This window comes from Triturus cristatus, chromosome 8 (genome assembly GCF_964204655.1).
Source record: "Triturus cristatus chromosome 8, aTriCri1.1, whole genome shotgun sequence".
NCBI lineage: Eukaryota > Metazoa > Chordata > Amphibia > Caudata > Salamandridae > Triturus > Triturus cristatus.
Window position 1 is genome coordinate 1,449,811,559 of NC_140591.1, and position 23,513 is coordinate 1,449,835,071.

Sequence of the window (23,513 nt, forward strand, 5' to 3'; positions counted from 1 at the left end):
AAACGCGAACCCCGATATCTAGTCACTTAAAATTATGTAAATAGTGTGGCACAACGTTTGGAGAAGCACGAGAAATGGTGGCAATAGGAAGAGGCGTAAACCCCAGAAGATGCAGATAGCCTGAGATAAAGATGGGAGGTTACGAGGCTGCTACCAAAAAGTGGCCGCTTGTCTGTTTGCGCATCTCCAACATTCCCTCCTAGTTTAGATCCTGGGGACTGGTGGTTTTCCTGACAATTGAGCCGCCATTGGCTCTGCGATGGTGAAAACCCTCAGTGGATCCAACACTAATAAGAATAGCGGCGGGGCCGGCCTGTTTATGGTGGTGCCCTCCCACACCACCCATCAGCATTTACCATGTTGTTTAATACATGCATCATGGCCCACACACCTATGAACTTGAATTTTTGTTCCTCCTGCAAGCCTTGACTGATCCTCATAGTCAGTCAAAACAGTTTTGGGGTTCTCCATGCTGGTGGTTTGACTAGACCCCTATACCTGTGTATTTCTTTGTATATATTTGCATTGGTCCACCTGTCCCCAACTGAGCCGGTACACTGGGGATTCTATAACTGCTGAGGTGGGCGATGTGACTGCCTTTCACTTCTTGCATAGGCTCGCCGCCATCACTCCGAAATGCTCACGCCTGTTTACACCTGCGCTCGAAAGGATGGAAATCTACTCCGCACGCAGCCATCCTCCATACACCAGGTATGAGCTAGTAATGTGCAGCAACCACCCAGTGAGAATTCTGGGGTTCAAAATCGTTCGATCCTTTTCAAAGAGGCTTCATTCAGGGGCTGTCGTTTTCACGAGAATGTGCAATTTCTGGTTCACAGTGTGTTATTTTGTTCCTATTCTGTTACTCACTGTGTTATTGAACTTTTTGTGGTATTTACACGAGGCGCACATCAAACAGAGTACATGTGGACCACTTTTAACGATTATTAGGAAGAAGAATCTTTAAAGTACTGGTCACATGAATTAAACATTTCAGTTTCCATCGCTTCTATTCTGTTAAAATGCATTAATTACTTATGGAAGCACCTTTGTCTATTCTACCCCCATTATTGCTTGTGTAAACACTGCAAGCCATTCGGGGGTCTTTCCTGACTGCCCCCCTGGCTGGAATACATTTTAATGTTCTTGAATCTAAATGTATGCAATCATTCGACTAGCCACTGATGGTACACGGGTTATTTTCCTGATGCTTCTCTGGTTGCTGGACCATAAGGCAGAACCCACACTCACACCGCAAACAAAAACCTTAATGCAACTCCTGCCGCTCACCCACACGTCAATCACTGAAAGAGCTGGTTGGGAGGATGCGTTCGGTTATCTGTCCTCATTTCTCAAATTGAAGTGAAGAGCCCAATGGGAACATCTGTATCCTAATAATATACACACAGATTAAAATGCCATTTAGCGTTGCCGTGGGACGATCATTTAATTGACTTTAATGGTGAAATAAGCTCTCCGCACCGTGGCCCAAGATGCAGAGGGAATCAAGAACAGCAGGGGTGTGTTGCTAAAAAGAAATTCCTTTCATTCAAATCACATACTGCGGTAATGTTAATAACCGGTTGCAGAGTGCATCCCACAAACCAAATTCGCTTTAGGCATTCTCATGAGGAATGCCCTGCAAATCTTAATTTGCAGACTTCGCATTAGCAACCTCAGAAGGATGACAGGCTGACATGCCTCGGCATCCTCGCCAACCTCGCGCCCTATGTTGAAGACACTTCTTTCTTTTTTCTTCCAGTGTCTGGGCTTGATGAAGGGAGGTGGCATCTCCCTTCCCTCTGCTTAATGTGCCCTGAAGAGTTTGGTTTGATATGTAGACTGCCCAAAGACAGTTTGTAGATCTGGACATAGTGTCATGACCTTGTGCCAAGTTGTAGGTCATTTTTTTCTGTCATAATACAAACGAAGAGTGGATGCATTTCCTGCTTTCCTTCGACTTCCATTGAGGAAGGTTCATTTTTGAGGAGTGGTACTCATGCAGTGTTATTGGGTTTTTTTAAAATTTGTTTTTGAGAGTTTTATATAGCGTGAACTTGACCCGAAGGTGTCGGAGCGTTTTACATGAGCACCAGTTTCATTACAGATGGACACATTCATTTTGGTAGGCACGGGGAGTTAAAGTGTTTTTCCCAGAATTGCAGGATAGTGAGCGTCCCTGTCGAAACTGTCCCCAGTTTCAAGGTCAACCGCTCTAGCCATTAGGCCACATCCTCTCCCTGTTTCATTATCTAGGAACCGCTACTAACCAGGTGCGAGTTTTGTTAGACACCTGGTAAATCAGGCAGCACATCACTCTTCCAGGGTCCAGTTGGGATCTGATTTCAAATGCTTGTTCCGCAATCTGTCCCTCTCTGCTCCCTTGTCCGTCACAACAATGCAACTGTAGCTGTAAACCTGCCTGGTCACCGCCTAACCCAAGATGCCCCCTGTCTTTTTGAAACTAAACAGAGTTTGTGTTCATCAGCCAGTGGTACTCTTCCACTGGGGGTCCAACATGGATGTCCAACTTAAAAACTTCTGACCCAACCTCACCTCCTGTGCAGAGTCCCTGGGCTGTTACAGATGCCAGTGCCCCTTTCAAGGGCCATGTGAAGAAAGAATCCCACCCAGAATAGTTCCAACTGAGCAGCTTTCACTCATTGAACCCAGACTTTCTGTCCAGGTTTTTCCCTGAAAACTGCCCGGTATGCCTGCTTCGTCAACGCCCAAAGAATATTTGATTAATCACTTCCATCTTAAAGCATTTCGATGGCCACTCCTATCTGCCCATGAAAATTCAGATTCTATTTTGTGACCTACAAAACCCTCCTTTTAAAAACCAGACCTCGCCGACAAGCTCCATGTCTCTGGTCTGGGCACGGTACACAGGACATACCTCTCAAAGTTCGGTCAAAAAGGCGCAGCAGTAACAGGCAAGGAAGATGTCTCTGTCCATGCCAGATACAATCTCATTGCCTTTCGTTCTAAACTCTAGTACCTCTTGAAAGCAATAGCAACCCTCCATTTTACCATAACCCTGCCTATTTCTAACTCTTCTGCAGAATTACTACTAGACCTGGGTGAAATTTGCATAATTTCCTTTGCTGAAATTACACAAAATGCCCCCCAAAATACACAAAACTATGCAAAATTACACAAAATGGCAGTCTGACATTTTGCTCTCTGTTTTAGTGAGCAATCCATACTCGTGCTATTTTTTTAGTATGAAATGCATCTTTACGAGGGCGCATATTGAGCTAAAAGATGGTTCAAAATTATATGTCGCGAGCATCAGCTGCTTGCATTCTGGTCAGTGGGGTTAATAGTGTGCCCATGCGATAGGACTTTTCCCAAATGACACCTGTTACTTGATGTGGCCTATTCTTGGGGTTGAGCATTAAAGCATAACCAGACATGCTGGAAATTATGCAAGATTACAGCAGTGGTAATCATTTTTCGCTTGGTCCTAATGCAGTGGCGTAACAATAGCCTCTGAGCTCCAGGGAGCCCCCTCCGGCGCCGTGTACGGTTTGGTCTGAGAGCTCCTGACGGAGTCCGGAGCGAAGGGGGCGGCCCTCAGTGCAGTTTGGGGGGAACCCCCACAAGTTTCTTTACGCCACTGTCCTAATTACCACTCACCTGCACCTACTATACCCTCACCCTAGTTTCTCCATATCTCCCAAAACTGCACTAGGTTCTATACCCCGAGCGTTGTAAAGATCCTCGCGCACCCTCTGAACCCATGCGTGCTTAATACGTGTTTCCAGTTTATAACCTAAAGTGCTCCCCTGCCCTCTGTGCGCTCAGGACTGGACTACATGAATACCAAAAATCATATCAAATATCGTTTATAGATTGTCATAAAGTTCCAAAGCTACCAGGTTCTCTAACTAGCTTATGTGTGTTATGTGTTTCCGCGCTGTATCTAATTAAACATAATCCCCAGACCTAAAGAACGCAAAACTGCTGGTTCCCGGCCTGGAGGGAAGGTCCTGTATTGCAGTGATGGTCTTTGGAGCCTGGGAGTGGCATGGAGTGATTGGTCTGAATGGACGGGCAATCATTAACAATCCTTTGTTCTATTGGGGTGGGCTGTGCAAAGGAAACGCCGACTGAAGATCCCTGGATCTGACCATCACCAGTTCATCAAAAGATGACCCTCCATCAGTTACTTTAGGCTTACAACCTGAAATGCCAACGCAACGCTTGTGCTGTACCCTTCAGCTGCAGCGCTCTCAAGCTGTCTTCTGCTAAATGGAACTTGTTCATCAGCCTTTGTATCTTTGGGGGGGGGGGGGGCTGGCGTGGTAGCACAGTTGTCTTCAAAAACAATTGTTATCAATTCTTTAAAAATGTGCATAGATCGGTCTTTGGCTCTACTTAGAGGGGGTACTTCATGCTTTTGCTTGGGTGGTGTACCATTCCGCCTCCGATGATGCGCTTGTGTTGCAATGCATAAGGGAGTATTTTACGTCTTAAAAATACACAATCTTCACGCTTTAAAGTCTTTATTTCATGCATACATTCTGCACTGAAAAGAATCAAAGTACAGAGCGGCAAGGAATCCTTTTTTCACTGCAGCAGGTTTTTGCAGCTTTAGTCAGGAATTATTTGTGTGACACACACAAACTTACACGTGTTCAAACACTCTCGTAAGTGCACACAATCTAGCCACATGAAACACAGCCAGCAATGGCAAAATTTGGACAGAGGATGTGGCTTAACGGCCTGAACTGCTGACTTTGGAGCTGATGGGAACCAGGTCCAAGTCTTGGCGTCGGCATCAAAGTCCTGCAATTCTGGGCAAATAACTTAATTTCTCCATGCCTGCTATTCACAGCCTTCAGACCCTCACGGGTGATTTGGCACGCTTTACAAAAAGCATGCACAAATCCAGTGTGCATGCTCTATCACTTTAAGGAGAGTGCAACTGACGACGCCAGTGCCGCTTTTGTTTGTTGTCTATCAGATGAGTTTACATTTTCCCAAGACCACATTTCTTGCCAATATGTGAATAACTACTAAGGCGGTAATCCAGAGTTTGTCGGAATCCAGGTGCTTTTTATCACACCAGATTAATAAGGATACCCTGGTCTACAATTTGTATCAAGGGCTATAGATAAAACCTATGTCGAGTTTCTGGGAACTAATATGCAAAGGTTGGTGCTTACAGCAACCAAATGCTCATTGTATGGTAAATACTGTACACTTCTCCCCGTTAAATTCCGGCAGGTTTGACCTGCCAAAATTTAACAAAGGGTGAGAAATTTAAAGCGCCTGGAAATTATTGGATGTGGCAAATACCTCCCAGATCCAAATTTTGATCCCTGCGCAAAAATGGGTTTACATAGGGGACCGAACATTCCAACTAACTCCTAATAAGAAACGGGCCCTAGGAGTTTTTTGCCTCGGCCAGAAAAGTTTATCACATTGCCAGAGGCCTTTAAAAGAAAAACTAACAAAAACAGAGCAGACCTCAACTGTGGCAGGTATTGCGTGTCAATGGTTAAAAGAAGAGTTGCTGCAGAATTTGCAGGAAAAAAGTGTTTCTCGCGGTTCTGTGCATAGCAAAATAGGATTTGAATCGCACCAGCCCCGCCAGTGCCTCTGTCCGAATAAACCCCAGCGCCTCTGCTTGGTCTCCAGCTCCATTTCCTTCCAGTCTCCATCCTTGCTCTTAATGGATCCCTTTCCGCATTAAAATCCAGTGTTCCTCTACTATATCTCTTGGAAGATGAAGACCCATGGCCATGTTATTTTCATGACCAAAACATTTTATGCATTATGCCCAAACTTTTCAGGACAAACACTGGCCTAATCCTATTGACTTTGACTTCCTATTGACTTTGTCAGGGATTTTTTTTTTTTTTTTTGCAGCAATTGTTTAAGCGAATTCAGCGTTACAAGTGGAGCTGAGCGCTGCTTAAACTCATCCTATAAAATAGGTAAATAAACTTTAAATGTTTATTTGTAATCTGTTATTCCAAAATCGTTGTGCGCAAGGTGCTACAGTGTTTTGCGAATTTGTGCAACATAATTGTACATATAAGTGAATGCTAAAGCAGCAAGCAAGGTCCGACTGGGACAAAAAAGGTGCCCGGGTCCCAAATTAAGAGCGGTCCCCATTGGTGAGTCAAACAGCTAAAAAACATAAGTGGCCCAAATTTGAAAATCACAGCAATTTTAAACATTTAAATACAAGGTATGTAGGTGTTTTGCATAGTATATGAGAGTGTATGCATTGGTGCTTGCTGCAGGCAATATTTCTGATAATATCAGAAATTAAAAGTAAACTCAACCCACAAGACCCAAATCAGGCCAACAAACTGCTAGAAAAACAGCTCATACACACATACAAATCAATAGACGTGATTCAGGTGAGAAACTTGATTTTTGAAGCAAAAAATGTCTTCACTTTGGCTATCTCCCGTCTGAAATTGCTGCTGCTTAAATAGAAGTCAGTGAGGAAAATACAGCCCCCCTATTTCTTTTCTAAAATCTCCCACTTTCGTGTTCTAAAAGGTTTGCAAGTATTTACACTGATCTGTTAAACCAACTATTTGTGCACTGCCAGATTGCCTGAAGACTCCATGAATACTTTTGTTACTTGTCTACAACATGGGTCTCTCGTGCAGTGTCGCAGTTATTGTTACTTTACAGGTACCACAAGTTTGGTTTGCTCTTTTTTTTCCGTACATGTGCTTGTTAACTTATCCTATGTTTATTATGTACGTTTTTCTTGCCAATCTTATCAGCTTCTTTTTACCGCACTCTGATACCCTCAAGGCTCATGTTTGCGCTTTATTAAACTTTTCAAATAAATAATTAATAAATTGCCCAATAGGCCAGTCTGACCAAGGCAGCAAGAGCCAAAGAACGAACAGGCTTACTTTTCGCACATATGGTCTATATCCGCCGACCCTTTCTCTTTTTAAGTCGTGAAAAAAAAATACAAAAGGACGTGTTGACGGGGAACCACAATACATGCAAATGTATGCCAAAATGGTATGCATGAAAGTAATTCCATATGTTGAGTTTCCGCATTTACTCGTTTACATTGTCGTGAGCAGCGCAGTTTTCCTTTTCCGGCCCTCGCTCATTGTCTGATGCGAGTTGTCACATTGTAATGATGTCCACCTTCGGGACTGCGTGTGGTGGTTCAGTCTCCGCTCCACTTGATTTTCCTTTTTCATGCTAAGCAGTCTGATATTACTCAAATAATGAGTTTTCACAATGAGAGAATAAACCTTCATCATTTCTTCCCAAAGCACAGATGAAGCTTTACGTAACTGACGCTCCTGATGGTGCATCGCTTCCTTCCTCCTCTCGGACATAGGCATCCATTCGTTCCCTTATCTCCTCCTACTGGCTCACACAATTCTACGACTTTTAAATTGTCTCTGTCTGCAATATTTGTTGCATTTACTTTTAGTTCTACTTACATTTTGGAAGATCAGAATTTCTATGATTTTTCATAATAAAAATAAAATGCAATGGACGTTCCCACTGACAAATAGCTAATACTGTCCGACCACCACCCTACCATACTGTAAGTTACTCGGATTATTACCAAACACATTGGAAACACCAGCTTTTTACTTACTACGTCCGAGAGTTTTCCAATAACTTTTTCCCAGTATGAGAGAACTTTAAGCAGGCCCTGCCATGTGGTCCAGTCCATTTTTAGGTCTCGCTGAGCCAGCGCATGCGCTGTTCTGCGAGACATATTGTATGGGGTTTTCAAAGTGCTGCCTGATGGCCTAGCGCTTGCGTGCACGCGTGTAGCCGCCATCTGCCTTTCCCCCCATCGCTCCCCATTACTTTCACTTTCGCGGCCTCGTCACTTTCGAGGGGGTCACGACCGCGTCACTTTTGAGTGGAAACAGCTGTCACGTGCACAAGTGCGAGGAACTTCGGCATTAAACGCCGGTATGCAGCCCAAGATTTATTTCATCGACTTTGGAGATACTAAACCGAAGCATGACAGATGACCCATCTGCCATGTTACACGTGTGATAGGCGATGATGCATTAGTACTACAGAGGATGGGCGTCTGCCAATTCGAGGAAGAGTCTGCTGTCGGCCCCACTCTAAGTGAGATCCTGAGGCATCAAACGTGTCAACAGCTGTCGCAGAGATGATCACTACTGCTACTTGTGATGCCATGTGCAAGACAACTGTGCATCGCCATCAATGTCCTGACTAAAACATGTAATCCGCTTCCCAGGGGAGGTGTCATCGTGACTGCAGGCTCAACAGCCCCCCATTCAGGGCCAGCTGTTTCACATCACACAGCATGTGCAGTGTTCTAACATACCTACACAATAGTGAAAACCACATCTGTTGCCTACACCAGTCACATGGCGCACTACATCCAAACACGCTATCTAACTGTACTGGCTTTAGCCATGCTGTCCAGTGGCAAACACTAGAGTGTGACACAACCGCCAATTATCATCTCACAAACAGGATGAGGGAAGGCACAACTGCAGCGACTATATGTAATTGCAATGCACGGCGTAGGGTTACCAGAGGACCATGCACAGGTGCATCTATGGCTGAAGATGCACATGGCACAGGTGTGTGGATCCACTGACACCTCGTCTCATAGGTGCAGATGTGACCTCCTTGTGCGCCACCTGTGTGTGTTACCAGCTGACATGTAACACACACTGCTTATACCTGGTACATCATGCCACACATGATGGTGTTTGCACAGAGTTGTGTGTGAAACCGGGCACTTCTTGTTTCCTTCCCCTGTTGCACCATGTGACGTAGTCTAGGGTGGTGCAGGGCCATCCTGTCATTCAAGACAAACCCTGAGAACGGTCATCGCATTCGCACCCCACAGAGTCTCTCCCTGTTCCTGCGGGATCTCTTGTGTCATGGCCATGGCTTCTGCCGTATACTGGCAGGCTGCAACCCCTGAGCCCCAGAGGCGTCTGACCTCAGTGTTCCGATCCCACCTGTCAGCGATCACCCCTTCTCCGCCTGCCCCTCGGTGCTGGAAGAGTTCCAAAGTCCCTGCTCTGGGTGGTACCCTACCTTAAAAATGGGTCTTGGCTTCCAGCTGGGGCTGACAAATCCAAGCTAAATGAGGGTGCTCTGGGACTGTTGCAACCTCTTTGTCTGGAGTGCACACATACATGCACACATGGACACGCACACATGCACACACACACGCCCACATGCGCACACACACACTCACAAACACACACACAAACACACGCACTCACGTACACACACACACAAAACACACGCACACATACACACACACGCCCACATGCACACACACACCCATACAAACACACACACACACACACACACACACACACAAAGACTCACAGACACAAAGACTCACACACAGAGTCAGTGTCCTCATGTTACTGCGAAGGCTGCTCTACTATAGCTCAATCTTCTTCTGGTCTTTTCTGTGATTTTCCCCCAGTAGAATGAACATTTCTTGAGTACATCAGGGTGTTGGGTGAATTTGTAGTGTTTATCAGCACAACGGAAGATGGTTCAATCCAGGGCAAAACTAGTCCCAGGCCTAGTGGCAGTATAGGAGCAGTTTTAAACTGCCAAGTCGACTTGGAAAAATAAGCCCCTTGCTGTCCCACAACTCCTTTTTAAAGATTAAAGCAATTGCCCAGTTTTTCTTAGGAATGTATGTGGTGTGTAATACAGACGTTTTCATAATTGTGGCAGATGGATAACTGAGGCGCTTGGACAAAAATGGTTGCCCAGGTTCATACAGCTTTCAGGTTTGACTTTATGAATGTAATTTTCAATTTACTCTATGGGCTTTGATCTGAGAGGTGGTATTGTGGGTTGTGCGATGAGCTGCCAGCGTCCTGTCTCAGAAATGAATGTTAGCTTCTGCACAATGTCACTTCTGTGGCATCCTGTGTTTTCTTTGGTGCTTTTTTAGAGGAAAAAATCCAGTCCTCACCGAAATTATTTGACTCAGGCAGTGCGTGCTGGACCTAGGCATAACAGGTTTCTAATTTTTGCACACCCCATTGTTACTGTGTTTTGCATGGGTTGCTTCATGCTTGTTTATAACCAGCATTGGCATATCCAATAGGTCTCGCTTTTGGGACCTTATAAGTATTTAGTTATGCAGCACAATATCCTTGGTGCAACAACATCAACTGTTGCATGGCTAAACACTTATAATGTCCCAAAGGCGAGACCTATTGGCTATGCCAATGCTTGTTCTTTTTGAGCATAGACCCAATTACATCCTGTCAATATGTCTTAAGAGATGCAAACGCATAAAAATACGCTATTAAACCAGTGCCTTGAGTCTACGCACACGTGTGCGGTGGCGAGCAATCCGTAAGAGCTTTGAAAGCCACAAATAGGCTCCTACGTAGTTTCTTCAAGAACAGCAGATCATTACGAAACAACAAACAGTGCACATTTTGCTGCATGTGCCATCAAGCAAACCATATAAACACACAATGAAAATTATGGCGCAGCAGCCATTTTACAAAGATGGAGCCGCCTCCTAACTAAGACCAAGTTTGGTCTTTGCCAAAAAAACGCATTAAAACTCATCAGCATTTTGTCTCAATTGTATTAGCTCCACGTTAATGCACATATATAATTCAAATGTGGAATAACTTCCACACACATACTCCCCATGTATGCTCTCGTGCATGCACACAGATGTTCTCACGTGTACATATATACAGGTGTGAATCTGCAACATTGTGTGCACCATATCTCGTTCAAAGAAACACGTCAACAATTCATTTAAAGCAGCCGAGCGCAGTAAATGTCTCCCTGCCCAGCCTTTTAGCCTGCCCGTTAATATCACACTCCACTATCGATTTGTTCGGCTATTTATTACTTTTCCCTTCGGAGCCCAAGGACGCCAATAAGCTAGCGTGGAAAGGGCCGGGCGCGTTTTCTGCTGACCGTGGCCGTTTATGGGGGTCTCTTCTGTTTAGGCGGGCTAGCCTTGCCCTGTCTCTTCCCTCGGATCTATCAAGATCTCTCTCCTGTCTCCCCCTTTTATCAGTTTCGGTCAGGGGCTCTCCCTTCTGGCGACCTTGTGAGTCGGCGCCATTGTTTGCATCTGTTTTTCTTCTCAGGGGTGCATTCTTCTTTCTGACGCGCCCATTTTATGCTGAGTGTGACTTTCAGCTCTTATGAGGGACAGGAAGGGCGCTGAATGATGGGCTGGGGTCGCTGACAGCAGAGAGGCCCAAGTTAATACCAAACTAAGAGCGTCCCCCTTCAGAGCGGTCTTTGAGGGCGCAGCGTGGACAGACCCGCAGCCTGAAAGGGGACGTCAGAGGCGGCACCGTAGGCTTTACATTGAATCTATAGTGTGCCCGTGGAGCAGCACCTTTGACCCTAAATACGCCTAGTCAGCATTTTCATAAAACCAGAGCGTCACCTTTTAATGAGATGGCTATAGAATGATAGGTGCATTTGGAATTCACGAACTCTCTTGAGGTTCCTCCATCATGGAATAGAGTAGGGTGCATTTAAGATGCACATTCTCATCTTTTTCCTTTTTCTTGCCATTTTCATGAACATCCTCAAAGTACAGTCCTCCGGCCAAGTATGCTCCATCGCAAACTCGAAAGGTACCCTGTCCCCTTAACTGTTCGCCCAACCAACGTACATTAGTTCTTGCTGTGGTAACTGTAAGTAGGTGCGCGCCACACTCATTCCTGTGAAACTCCCTCCTCTCCCTGCCAATCTCTGCATCATGCCATGCCCTCCTCGCCCTGCCAGACTGACAACACGCTGCCACGCGCTCCTTACTCCGCCATGCTGCCTTTTCCCTGCCAGACAGTCCACACGCTGCCACGTGCTCCTTACTCCGCCATGCTGCCTTCACCCTGCCAGACAGTCCACACGCTTTCACGCGCTCCTTACTCCGCCATGCTGCCTTCACCCTGCCACAGTCCACGCGCTGCCACGCGCTCCTTACTCTGCCACCCTCTCCTCGCCCTGCCAGACAGTCCACACACTGCCACGCGCTCCTTACTCCGCCATGCTGCCTTCACACTGCCAGACAGTCCACACGCTGCCACGCGCTCCTTACTCTGCCATGCTGTCTTCAGACTGCCAACACTCTGCCTTGCACTCTTTCCTCGCTGTGCCACCCTGTTGGCACCCTGCCACCGCTCTCTTGCCTGCAGTTCTCTTAGCATCCTTGGCCCTCCCCAACGCTCTTGGCGCTCTCCCCTACCCTTTCGCATGATGCCACGTTTGCAGCACCCTGACACTCCCCTAGCCCCTTGCCACCCTCCTAGGCATTCACCAGCCATCCTCGCCCTCGGCAATCTGCCAGGTTTGATGCACCCTGCCATGCGCAGAGCTGTCCATCACATTCTTGGTACCCCGACCTCCCACTCAGCATCCTCATCACCTTGTGAAATGTATGCCGCCTTGCACATTCATCTTGTGAACATATCAGATACACATCGACCAAGACCTAGTCAAGCAGATATTTAAATTTAGGAGGGGTGGCTCAAACTACAGATGCTCCCCCTGTCCCCTAAAGTGATAGCTGTGATGGCACGGCACCAACATGTGACAGGCAAAGTATCCTCTGCCAGATGTCGCGTCCCAATTATCCTTTACAAAAATATCACCTCAGTAGTTAATAATAGAAAATCTACACCACATAGGATGATATTTTTGTAAACGATATTTAGGGCCCAGCGTGTCTGTCAAACGATATTTTTGTCAACGTTATCTTGGCATACAGCCCAGGTGAGAGGAATTCAGAAACCGGAAATGGAGTCTAACCTGAGAGCAAAGAATGAAAAACCCCAGGTGAGACAATCTTCAGTTGGATTAAGAGCCTGGACTTGGATGCCGCAATCGGAGTCGGGAAGCTAAGAATGTTTTTTACCCAGCGAAATCTAATTTCTTTCTGCATATTTAAAGACAATTCATGTCAACTGGTACCAAAGGCCCTTGTGGAGGGAATGCTAATAAATATGGCAATTGTTTACTTCGGGAAAGCAAAATCTCTGAAATGGGACATTTAGCGAAACTGTTAATTGGGCAGAGCTGCCTCCGAGGCAGGAGAGCGTCACCGGAGGCGCGTTCAGAGCTGGATGGCTCCGCGCCCAGCCCGCCTCGCGCCCAGCCCGCCTCGCGCCCGCTGACGAGTAGGAAGCCAAATTAAGAGTCAGTTGTGTGCTCCCTCCTTGGTTCTCTTCAGCTCTGTACGTGTCCCTTGTTTTGTACTCCTGGCTGCTGAGCATCTGTGCTTTATTCTCATCCTATTCCTTCGTATTCTCCCATGTTCGTTCGCGGACAGACGCGTCAGTACGCGGCACCATTTGTGATAAAGGCAAAAGCAGTGCAGGTATTAGGAAGCCGGAGGTAGGGAGACCTGTCCATGGAAGCACCCGTCTAGCATGGCATGTTGGAGCAGTTTTGAGCTCTGGCTGCCCATCTGTAATGTGTCCCTAGTCCCTATTGGTGGATGCATAATCCAGGGCCGCGCTTCCCCTTGAGTGTGTTGACTTGATAGGCTGATGCTCTTATTCAGGAAGACTTTGCCACCATTGCATACAGACTGCACAACAATCACACACAGCCTGTTCCGTTGCAAAACTCGGGATCCAGCCCATTATGGGTCCTCAAGTTATAATGCATAGGTGCTGTGCGGCCTACAGCTCTTGCAACTGGGTTTTATGGGGAGCTGATGCAGGTGACAATGCATGGGTGCTCTTGTCATGCTGCTCACACACATAGGCCGTCTGCGCAGCTGATGCGGATCACAATGCATGGCTGATGTGCACACAAGTCTCTCAGTGAGCTGGTGTAAATCAAAAGGCATATGTCAAGTGCACCCCAAAGCTCACCCCCCACGATAGACTCAAGGAGAGCTGATGCATATCACCATGCACTGGTCCTGTACTCCAAGCAGCTCCCACACAGCAGTCCTCAACAGATGGACACTACGAGCCACACACATCCACCTTACAGGTAACTGCAACAGATCGCAAAGGCTGAGTCCTCTGTACCAAACCGTTTACATGTATAAGCCATGTAGGCTGGCACACTGGAATTATGCTGCAGGAGAGGGTCAAATTATGCAGCAGGGTTGAGTAAATTATGAGGCAATCAAGGCCTAATTATGCGGCACATTTAGTAATAATAATAGGGCTTCATTATTTTGTCATTTTCAAACTTGATAACACTTTCTGGGCATTGGCTGCACCTCATTAGTACCAGTTTAACACCAAAGTATAGCAATAAGCAACAAAAAAGTGAGCAGTCCAGCTTTGCAAAGGATCTTCCATCACGCAGCAAGATGTGCCGCTGCATTTTCAGTAACATTTGAACTGTTTGAGCTAGAAAACATTTTGGGGGGATTGAAATCTGCAGATTATGCAGCAGTTGATGTATTATGTGCCACATGTGGCACATCTAAAATCATGCAAAAATCGCAGCAGCCGCCAATTGCATAATTCGTGGCCCTGCTTATAGGCGGCGGAAGCATATCACGATGGATGGTTGCTCTGCACTAAGCAGTTCCCAGCCATTATCATCATCTGCAGCTGACAAGAATTCTGTGTCTTTTTTGTTTATTGCGCTTCGGAAACCTACGGCCTCCTTTATTGGGATTGGCCATCTTCTTCTGATGCCACCTTCAAGGCCCCTTGTTTTCTCTGTTCCTTCCCCATTTTTATGGCCACCCGAACCTTTTCTATTTTAAGTCTCTACTTCCCCCTCTGGCTCTACTCCTTGTTTGCAACTTGCCCCGCCTCTTAATACTCTTGTCTGCTTCCCTCCTTTCAGTACATCTGCCTCTTTTCCTCCCCCTCCCCCTTCAACTCTCTCAGACAGACTAGAATATCAAATAGAAAGGGCACTATTCCAAATATCTCGTCGTTTTATGATATTTTGTGATTACATTTTCAACCATACAGCCTGGTACGCACCATGTGTGGATAGAGCCGACCAGGTCCATTTCCGGGGCTCTACTGTCTAGATTCACCAGTCGAAGAGAAACTGGAGGGAAGCAAAAGGCTGGTGTGAGTTACGGAGAATGACCAGAGTCCTTGTGCAGGCACACAACCATGCATGGCAGTTTCTGAAGATAGACACACAAAAGATACACTCACCCTATCCCCCATCCCCTCCTTCCGTTAAAGGATTAGAGCGCAGCAAAAACCAGACACTCTACTGGTCCAAAGAGAAGAACCAAAGGCCCTCTAGTGAATGGCAGAGCGACTGTAGTCTAAGGACGGATCACCAGATCTTCCACGGGGCGAGTCTTGACCCTCAGCTATTCCTCAGACTTTGGACTCATTGCATCTGATCCATGAGGATTCCTTCGACTGAATGGTCTGTTTTTAAGGATAAAGATTTCAATGAGAAACAACATCTTGTTTTTTGACATGAGTGTACTATTTCTTAGCACTAATGCTGGAATACACCCAAAATGTAAAATAAAAAATATGGAAAGTTTAAGGATGACATGTGGTGGCATATAAACAGAAGTTTTCAGATTTTTGTGGGGGACATGTGTTACATGCATTTTTAAGGCCATCACATGTTAGTTGTGGGAAAGACTGTATTGAAATAGGAAGAGAATCCAATCCGCTCCTTTTGAATTTCTAGTACCAATATGGTTGGAGATCGATTGGATAAGTATGCCACCTTTCTGATGAATGTCCTATGCTAGGATTATGCACATTTGCATAAAATACCGGAAACATAATCTGGCCTTATGTGAGTCCTGGAAAAAAATAATGTGTTCTCACATAGCTAATTTTATAGATATTTGTCGTTTATGATGCTTTACTTTATCAGGGTTTTGTTTGAATCCTTTTACTTTTATTCAAATATTTTAGGGGAAATGCTACAAAAATAAATAAAAAAATCACCACTCAACAGCCAGTGGCATAACAAAGCTTGTGCCCCCCTGCAAAGTACATGGAAGCTATACCCCCTGCTGCCCCCCCGACCCAGTCAGGAGCTCGCAGACTGTGGGCCAGCCGCCCATGCACAGTGCCAGTGTGGGGCCCCTGGAGCTCAGGGGCCCCCGCACCGCAGGGGCTAATGTAACGCCACTGTCAATTTACTAAACGCCGGTTGCCTCTTCCATCTTTCGGGCCGTCCTCCTGGCTGCCATGGTAATGCTCTTCAAACCCGCTGCCTACCGGGTCTCAAAATTCGTTGCATTGTCTGAGTTGGATCTCAAGAATTTGTAACCACTTAATCTTTGTGGCTTCTCCTGGTCTTTCTTTAGTAATTTTTGTGGGTTTTAGTGTCTCTGTAACGTTTGTGTTATTGGCCCCTTTTACAACTAAGCAATGGATTCCAAACAGTAGATAACTTTCAAAATGGGGCAATAATTCTCATCACTGCACCGTACTCAGCGGTACACCACTTTAAGCCTTTTCACACTATGAGATGTTTTTGGACACTTTCCACTTTATAGCATCCTTTGATTAGGAAACTCTTTATTTGGGCACTTTTACAGTATCAAACGTTTCACTAAACCCAGGGTCCTTAACCTTTTATCTGGTGGATTTGTTCTTGTGGAATTTGAACTTTGGTTTGTCTCAATGTGGTGAAGATTAGCCTAGTTTTTTTTAGAGGTGTAGGGCGGATCTCTGAAGCAGGGTCTCCCGTATGTCGCGAGTCAAACCATTGCGTGCCGACAAGCACCAGTGTCAAAATGCCACACTTTACACAGCCCATGACTTTTTTTATATGAGTTGAAATTAAAGCTTTTTGGTAACTCACTAACAAATGTATCACAACCTGTATCCATGGAATCATAAATCAGAAACATCATGGTGGTCAAGTTTGCAAAGCGAACTGAAAATCTAGGCTTGGAAATCATTTGTGTTGATGTGTTGGGTTTCACAGACCACTTTGTTGTGGCTCCACAAAAAGATCAAATATTATTTTTACTACAGCCCAGACAGGCACCATTATGCTGCAGTGCAAACATCTCAGTAGGCAGCACAACAAATAAAGTATAATGTATAATGTATAGATCTAGTTTTGGATTCCCATTATTGCATTTGTCAGTTTCTATAAAAAAAAGAAATTATTTGTGTCAAATTAAGAGTTGAAAGATTGGTTTGGGGTTTATTTATTTCTTTGTTTATATAGCACTAGAATCGACCCCCGAAGGGGTATCTCTGCGCTTAAAGTGGGCTGTGAGGGTATGTGGCAGTTCTAGCATATAACAGCAAGCGCAAACCAGGGTGGTCTTAAGCAGCTTCCTGAATTGTAGGTGTTCTAGACACGGTCTCAGAGACGAGGGGCGCTCGTTCCAATAACGGGGGCCGAGATAGGAAAGTGCTCTTCCTCCTACTCTTGCTTTTCTCACCCGAGGTACCACCAGGAGATGTTTAGCACTCGAACGGAGGGATCTTGATGGTACATAGGGCAAGAATTTCTCAGAGAGGTAGGATGGGGCCAGGTTCAACAGTGCCTTATGGATGGGGCAGCAGATTTTAAATTTGACCCGTCGGCGGATAGGGAGCCAATGCAGCTTCACAAGGAGAGGGCGGGAGGGAGTCCCGAAGGGGGCATTAAGGACCAACCATGCCGCTGTGTTCTGAACTACCTGCAATCTGCTAAGTGAAGCATCATTGGCAGAGACCAACAGGCCATCACAGTAGTCCAGGCAACTTAATACCAGCGCCTGGACTAAGGTTTTGCGGGTAGAATCCAGAAGCAAAGGGAAGACTCGACGGAGCATGCCTATTGCATGAACACATGAACCAGCTGTCTGATCAACATGCTCCTTCAGATTGAGAGCTATATCTAGGCGGATGCCTAGGTTTTTAACTGTAAGCTTGGGGATGGGATGGGGACCTAGGTCGGAAGGCCACCAATCTGGAGTCCACAAAAGGGGGGCCTCTCCGAAGAGCATTATCTCAGTCTTTCCCACATTACACTGGAGGAAGTTGTTCTTCATCCAGCTTGATATGGCTCTCATCCCATTAGAGAAGGCCAGCCGCACCGCCGATGTAAATTTGTTAAATGGGAAGAGTAACTGAGTATCGTCGGCATACGATATGGGGATAAACCCATATGTCCTCAGAAGATTGGCCAAGGGAGCAACGTAGATGTTGAATAATGTAGGGCTCAAACATGAGCCCTGGGGTACTCCCTTGGTCAGTTCCATAGGAGCCGAACGATATGAGCCTGGCTTGACAACCTGGGAGCGGTCCGACAGAAAGCTCCTCATCCACAGTAAGGCTGATTTTCTTAGCCCAACCTCTTCCAATCTTTTGATCAGAATACTATGGGAAACTGTGTCGAACACAGCGGAGTGGTCCAACAGCACCAGATCCATAGAGTGGCCCTTATCTAGAGTCATCCTGATGTTATCTGTGACTACTAGTAATGCTGATTCGGTGCTGTATTTGGGCCTAAAACCGGACTGGGAAGGATCTAAACATCCAGTCAGTTCGACATATTTGGAAAGATGGGTGTTAACATGTTTTTCCATTAGTTTGCTCAAAAATGGAAGAAGTGAGATGGGACGGAGGTTAGAAAGGTCCGTCCATGGAGTTTGTGTTCTTACGGATTGGTCTAACCTGGGCAACTTTCCACTCCCGCGGTACATGACCCTCTGTTAGGGAAAGGTTGATGAGGGATTGTACTGATGGGGACACATGTTTTGCTAGAGATGGAATAACTTTAGCTGGAATGAGGTCAGATGGGAACCCAGACTTTATCTTGTGGATCAGTGATTCAACCTCTACCAAAGTAATAGCGGGGACGTTTTCTAACAGATGAGCATCTGTTATATTCAATTGGTCCAAGGCCAAAGGGATCTGCAGCATACTTCCTGCTGCAGTAATGTTTCCATAGATAAGCTCTATCTTTTATGAAAAGTATAGAGCAATATCCTTACACAGCTGTTGGGAGGGGGCCTCGGAGCTTTCACATGCCTTGGGATTAAGGAAGCACTGAAGAATTTGGTGAAGGATTTTTGAGGAGTTGCCGGCCTGGTTTAACTGAGAAGTTATGTGGGTTTTCCGCGCTGTTTCTATGATAGCTGGACAGAGTGGAATAAAACCGATCTCTGTCTGCCTCATTGTGAGAGGCACGCCAGATTCTCTCCAACTTTCTGCAGAATTGATTTTGAACACGCAGATGAGTCGAGAACCAGACTGCCTGTGGGCGCTTGGAATGACTCAAGGAGGATTTCAGCGGTGCAATGTGATCAATGGCTAATAAGACAGCCAAATTATATCTGGACAGTGCCTTCTCAATATTATCCGAAGCAGAGTTTTGAGGTCTCAAAAAAACAGTTTGAAAGTTTTCCGCAGAGACTTTCTGCCACTGCCTGCAAGAATAGAATGTAGCTGGTTTAGAAATGTTAGGGTCTGCGAGGTCCTGAATACAAAATTCAATAACTGAATGATCTGACCAGGTAAGTTGTTGGGGGGGGGGGGCATTTGCACTGAATCTTAGCCGAGTTTGAGAATATAATATCTAGAGTATGACTAGCTACGTGAGTCGGGCCTTCTGAGCATCTAAATTAGAACGACACTCACTGTGGATATTGAAGTCTCCTAACAGTAGGAAATTATTGCATACATGCACATACGGGGCTAATAATTCAACCAACTGTAGGGAGAAGTCTGCTAGGGGTCCTGGGGGGCGATAAATTAGCGCCCCTTTCCAGCTAGCCTGCAGAGGAGAATCTATCCTAAAGTCCAACATCTCCATAGTAGCATCACTACGTTGGTGCAGGACAGAGATACTGATTCCTTCTTTATGCACAATGGCAATTCCACCACCTGTCTTCATGGTTCTATCCAGTCTCACCATGTTGTGCCCTTCTGGTATGCCTAATGCAATAGCAGGTACAGAATGGGGCTTAAGCCAAGTTTTGGTAAAAAAGCCCAATTCGGGTTGACCTGAAGAAGTCCCACACCTCAATTGATTGTTTGGGCAAGCAACGAATATTACACAACACATTTTTCCACCCCTTCTGTGGATTATCCACAGCGGCGTTAATAGCTCGTTCAGTAGAGTTAAAATTCGCTTGGAATCGGGTTTAGATGAAGTGGAAAATGCCCCAGTTTCTTGAGGAAACACTGAGTCCAGAAGATAATCCATTGAAAGAATTTCTTAGGGTAGTGTGGGGGGAAAATTCTGTTGCTGGATTCCTTTCTGGTCTTGACATTTTCTGTCGGAAATTGTATGATTTTCCATTACCACTGACTCTTCGGGGTACATGCATCAAGAAATGCTTTTGCGAGTCCTTAATTGCGATTATTAAGAATGGCAATTAGGGACTCTCAAAAGCCTATGCATGTAGAAATCGCAATTAAAATGGCGATTTCTAAACATTCCTTAATTGCGACTCGCAAATTGCGACTCGCAATTAAGGAATGGCTTCCCATTCATTCCTATGGGCCTACAGGCCCATAGGAATGAATGGGAAATTGCATGCGCATGTACTCTCAAATTGCGCATGCAATTTCAAGGGTACAAAGGTGTTAAAAGGACACCCTATTGCACCCCTGAAATTGTGATGTGCACCCATGTTGCTCGCACACACATGCCCCAAGGGCATGTGTGTGTGTAACCTGAAACTTTGAAAAATGCATTTTATTGCATTTTTCAAAGTTTTTGCAAATTACCAGTTTGATTTAACTGTAATTTGCGGTCCCAAAAAGTGAAATCGCTATTTCAAAGTACTTCTTGAATTGCTTTTAAGGAATCTCAAATTGCGATTCTTTAAATGCAATCGCAATTTAGGAACTCGCATAAAATTGCGAATTCTTAAATTGCACTTGCCAAACACTTTCATGCATCGCTAAAGGCCAATTTGCGTTAGCAAACAGCTGATTTTTGCGAATCGCACCATTAGCGCTCAAAAAAACTTTTGATGCATGTGCCTTTTAGTCCTCACTGTGCACATTTACATGTCCAGATGAAATTTGTCGTTACCGTATGTCTTGATTATACTTTATGGTGAGGTGTGCTTTTGATTAGAGATGATCTTGTAACATTGTTGTAAGACTTTTTTGCTTTGTGCGGGGACACAGACCCCTCAGGACAAAAGCTTTACATGTTGTGCTAGAAAACAAATCTGAGTACCTTCGAAATGACGTTTGTAATGCAGTCGAATAGCCGCTGCCCAGCGGTATGTGCAGGACAAAAATGAGAAACACAAATGGTAGCCAAACACTGCTGCAGGTCTTACATGAATCAAACCTAAGGTCTAATTTAGCTGTGGTTGTTTGGCAGAGAGATGGTGTTTCTGTTATTCTCATGTTGAGTATGCTGTTTGTATTGTGCTTGACGTCCTCCAGCAGTTCTAATCTAGCTTTAACGATCTTCAGAGGGTTATACTTCCAAACACGTCATTGATATGTTGTTGACAATCCAGGCATACTAGTACCATGGGGTTGTTGTTTGCACTGATGTCACCAGCAGAGTTAAGAAGTCAAGTGAGGGTGCACAGAGAGCCCCTGCAGTTTTGATGCAGTGCCCCTGCAAAAAAGATGACTTTTCTCATTGCTCACTGCAGCCATGCACCTGTTTGGCCTAAACTGGCACCTACAGCCGACGGATTCACAGATGTATGAGATCACGGAAGACCGAGCCAGCAGTTGGCCAGTGCCAACGGATGTCACCTTATACCCCTCGGGGGGCACAGGGTTAGAAGTACCGGACAGGAAAGGCAAAGGAACCAGCGAAGGTATGCCGTGTTGTCCATGTTGTGAGTCCTCTGTGTCCAGTTCTGGTTCCCGGACATCTTGTCTGGTACCCCATGAGCCATCTGTCCTCACTCTCCATCTTAGAACACCTAGTTTTCATTCTCTCCATCTGACGTGTGCATCCTTCCACCATCTTGTCCTTTCTTCTATGACGTGTGCATCCTTCCACCATCTTGTCCTTTCTTCTATGACGTGTACATCCTTCCACCATCTTGTCCTTTCTTCTGTGTATAGTAGTAGATGTGGTGTAATGGAATTATGTTCTGACGATAAAGCTTTTCTCTTTGGACCTAATACCAACCATCAAGAAGAGGTCTCATATCACTTGATATGAACATAAAGGCAACACAATCTTTGTTCTGTACTCTTTTTTAGCTTTTTTCATAAACCTACAATCATGTGTTTTTGAAGAGCAGCAGGTGGGAAGCTGCTTGCAGTTGGATCAGTATAGTTCTCATTAAAGACCGATGCCATCTCTGCATCATTCAGTGACACTTTATCATGAGGGGTCTGTAAGGATAGATTACCATTACCCTCCTGAGTTCTTTCAGATGTCCAACCAGAAGACCATGGCAGGACAATAAGTGGAACTGCGTGGCATCAAATAAAAACAGCAGCAGACGTGTGCCAGTCCACCCACCCATCCATCCTGCAAACGTCCCCCTTCACCAAGCCCGTGCTTCTGCCCTTTTATCTCTGCTAATCCGAAAGACATCGAAATCGCTGCATCTCCATTTTGTTTTTTCAACCCTGCCCTCTTGAAAAATATTTTTAAGGTTTCCACAAAGCAAAACGTTTTCTATGTTGGCTAATGAACTTTTTCTTCTATAGTTTTTGTAATAGACAGGCAGCCTAATATGAACATGTCAGCTCTGCCCTCTGTGCAGAGAACTCTGCTCACTCTCCTTATTTGAGAAACCATCCCCCTGTTTTCATCCAAAGGTTGGTTGTTGCTCTTCTAAATTAGAGATCTACAATCATAGGTGGCCACCTTCATTCTCACCCGCCAATTGCAATCCGTAATCAGGAGACTCTGCTGGGCAATAATGGAGTGATACTAGTGTTAGAGGGACTCTTCCTAAACATCCCTTTCCTCACCACAAATGCCTGTTTATGTGGACTATGTTGATGAAAACATTACTGGTGTTAAGGAATCCCTTGGGTTTACTTGTCACTCCCTTAATACATTTGCCAAAAAGCATTGAAATACGTAGACTCTTTGAGGTTAACAAAGTCCATCATCCTTCATAATTGTGGCTGGTGTTTTTTTTATACCACGAGCCATGTTCCGTAAGAACTGAAGATCAGCCCCGCGAGCTAGAGAATTGTTCAGGGCAGTGTACGTACACTTTCACTTTTTAAATCAAGGGCTTAGAAGCAGTTGAGGGTCAGTCCCTTTCCTGCCCTAGAAAACTCCAAAGAGTGAGTGATCAGATGGGTAAAGGACTAATATTCTGGGACAAAGAGGACCAGGACATTTCACAAGCTCCTTGTGGGGAAACTCAATTGCAAGCTGACATCAAAAGCACCTGGCGCCAATTGAATGGCCTCTTAAAGCTTGAACAGTCGCTCTTTCTTTGCTCTGCCTGTTGAAGTTCTCTCCACGACCGCCGCTCGTGAGTTGTCATCCTGCCATGCTTTACTCCTTTGCAATCTTTTCGCACAGGGGAATGGTGGGAGGGTCACTGTAAGACTCGGAGGTTACATAGTCATAGCAGTGACTCTGCTCTTAAAAAATGAAGGCGCTCTGTTTACAAGAACTCACCCCCTTTATTGAGGCTTTCTCCAGTTTTGTAGATTAACAGTTGT

At 45.4% G+C, this 23,513-nt stretch overlaps 1 protein-coding gene across 1 annotated transcript in view; it reads left to right on the forward strand.

The window, feature by feature from the left end:
* Positions 1 to 23,513, forward strand: part of TENM4 (teneurin transmembrane protein 4) — a 1,193,139-nt gene that overhangs the window by 909,879 nt on the left and 259,747 nt on the right. Inside the window, exon 11 of the mRNA XM_085623238.1 lies at positions 21,515 to 21,685. Within this exon, the coding sequence (XP_085479364.1) occupies positions 21,515 to 21,685 (171 nt within the window). The remainder of the gene's footprint in view (positions 1 to 21,514; positions 21,686 to 23,513) is intronic.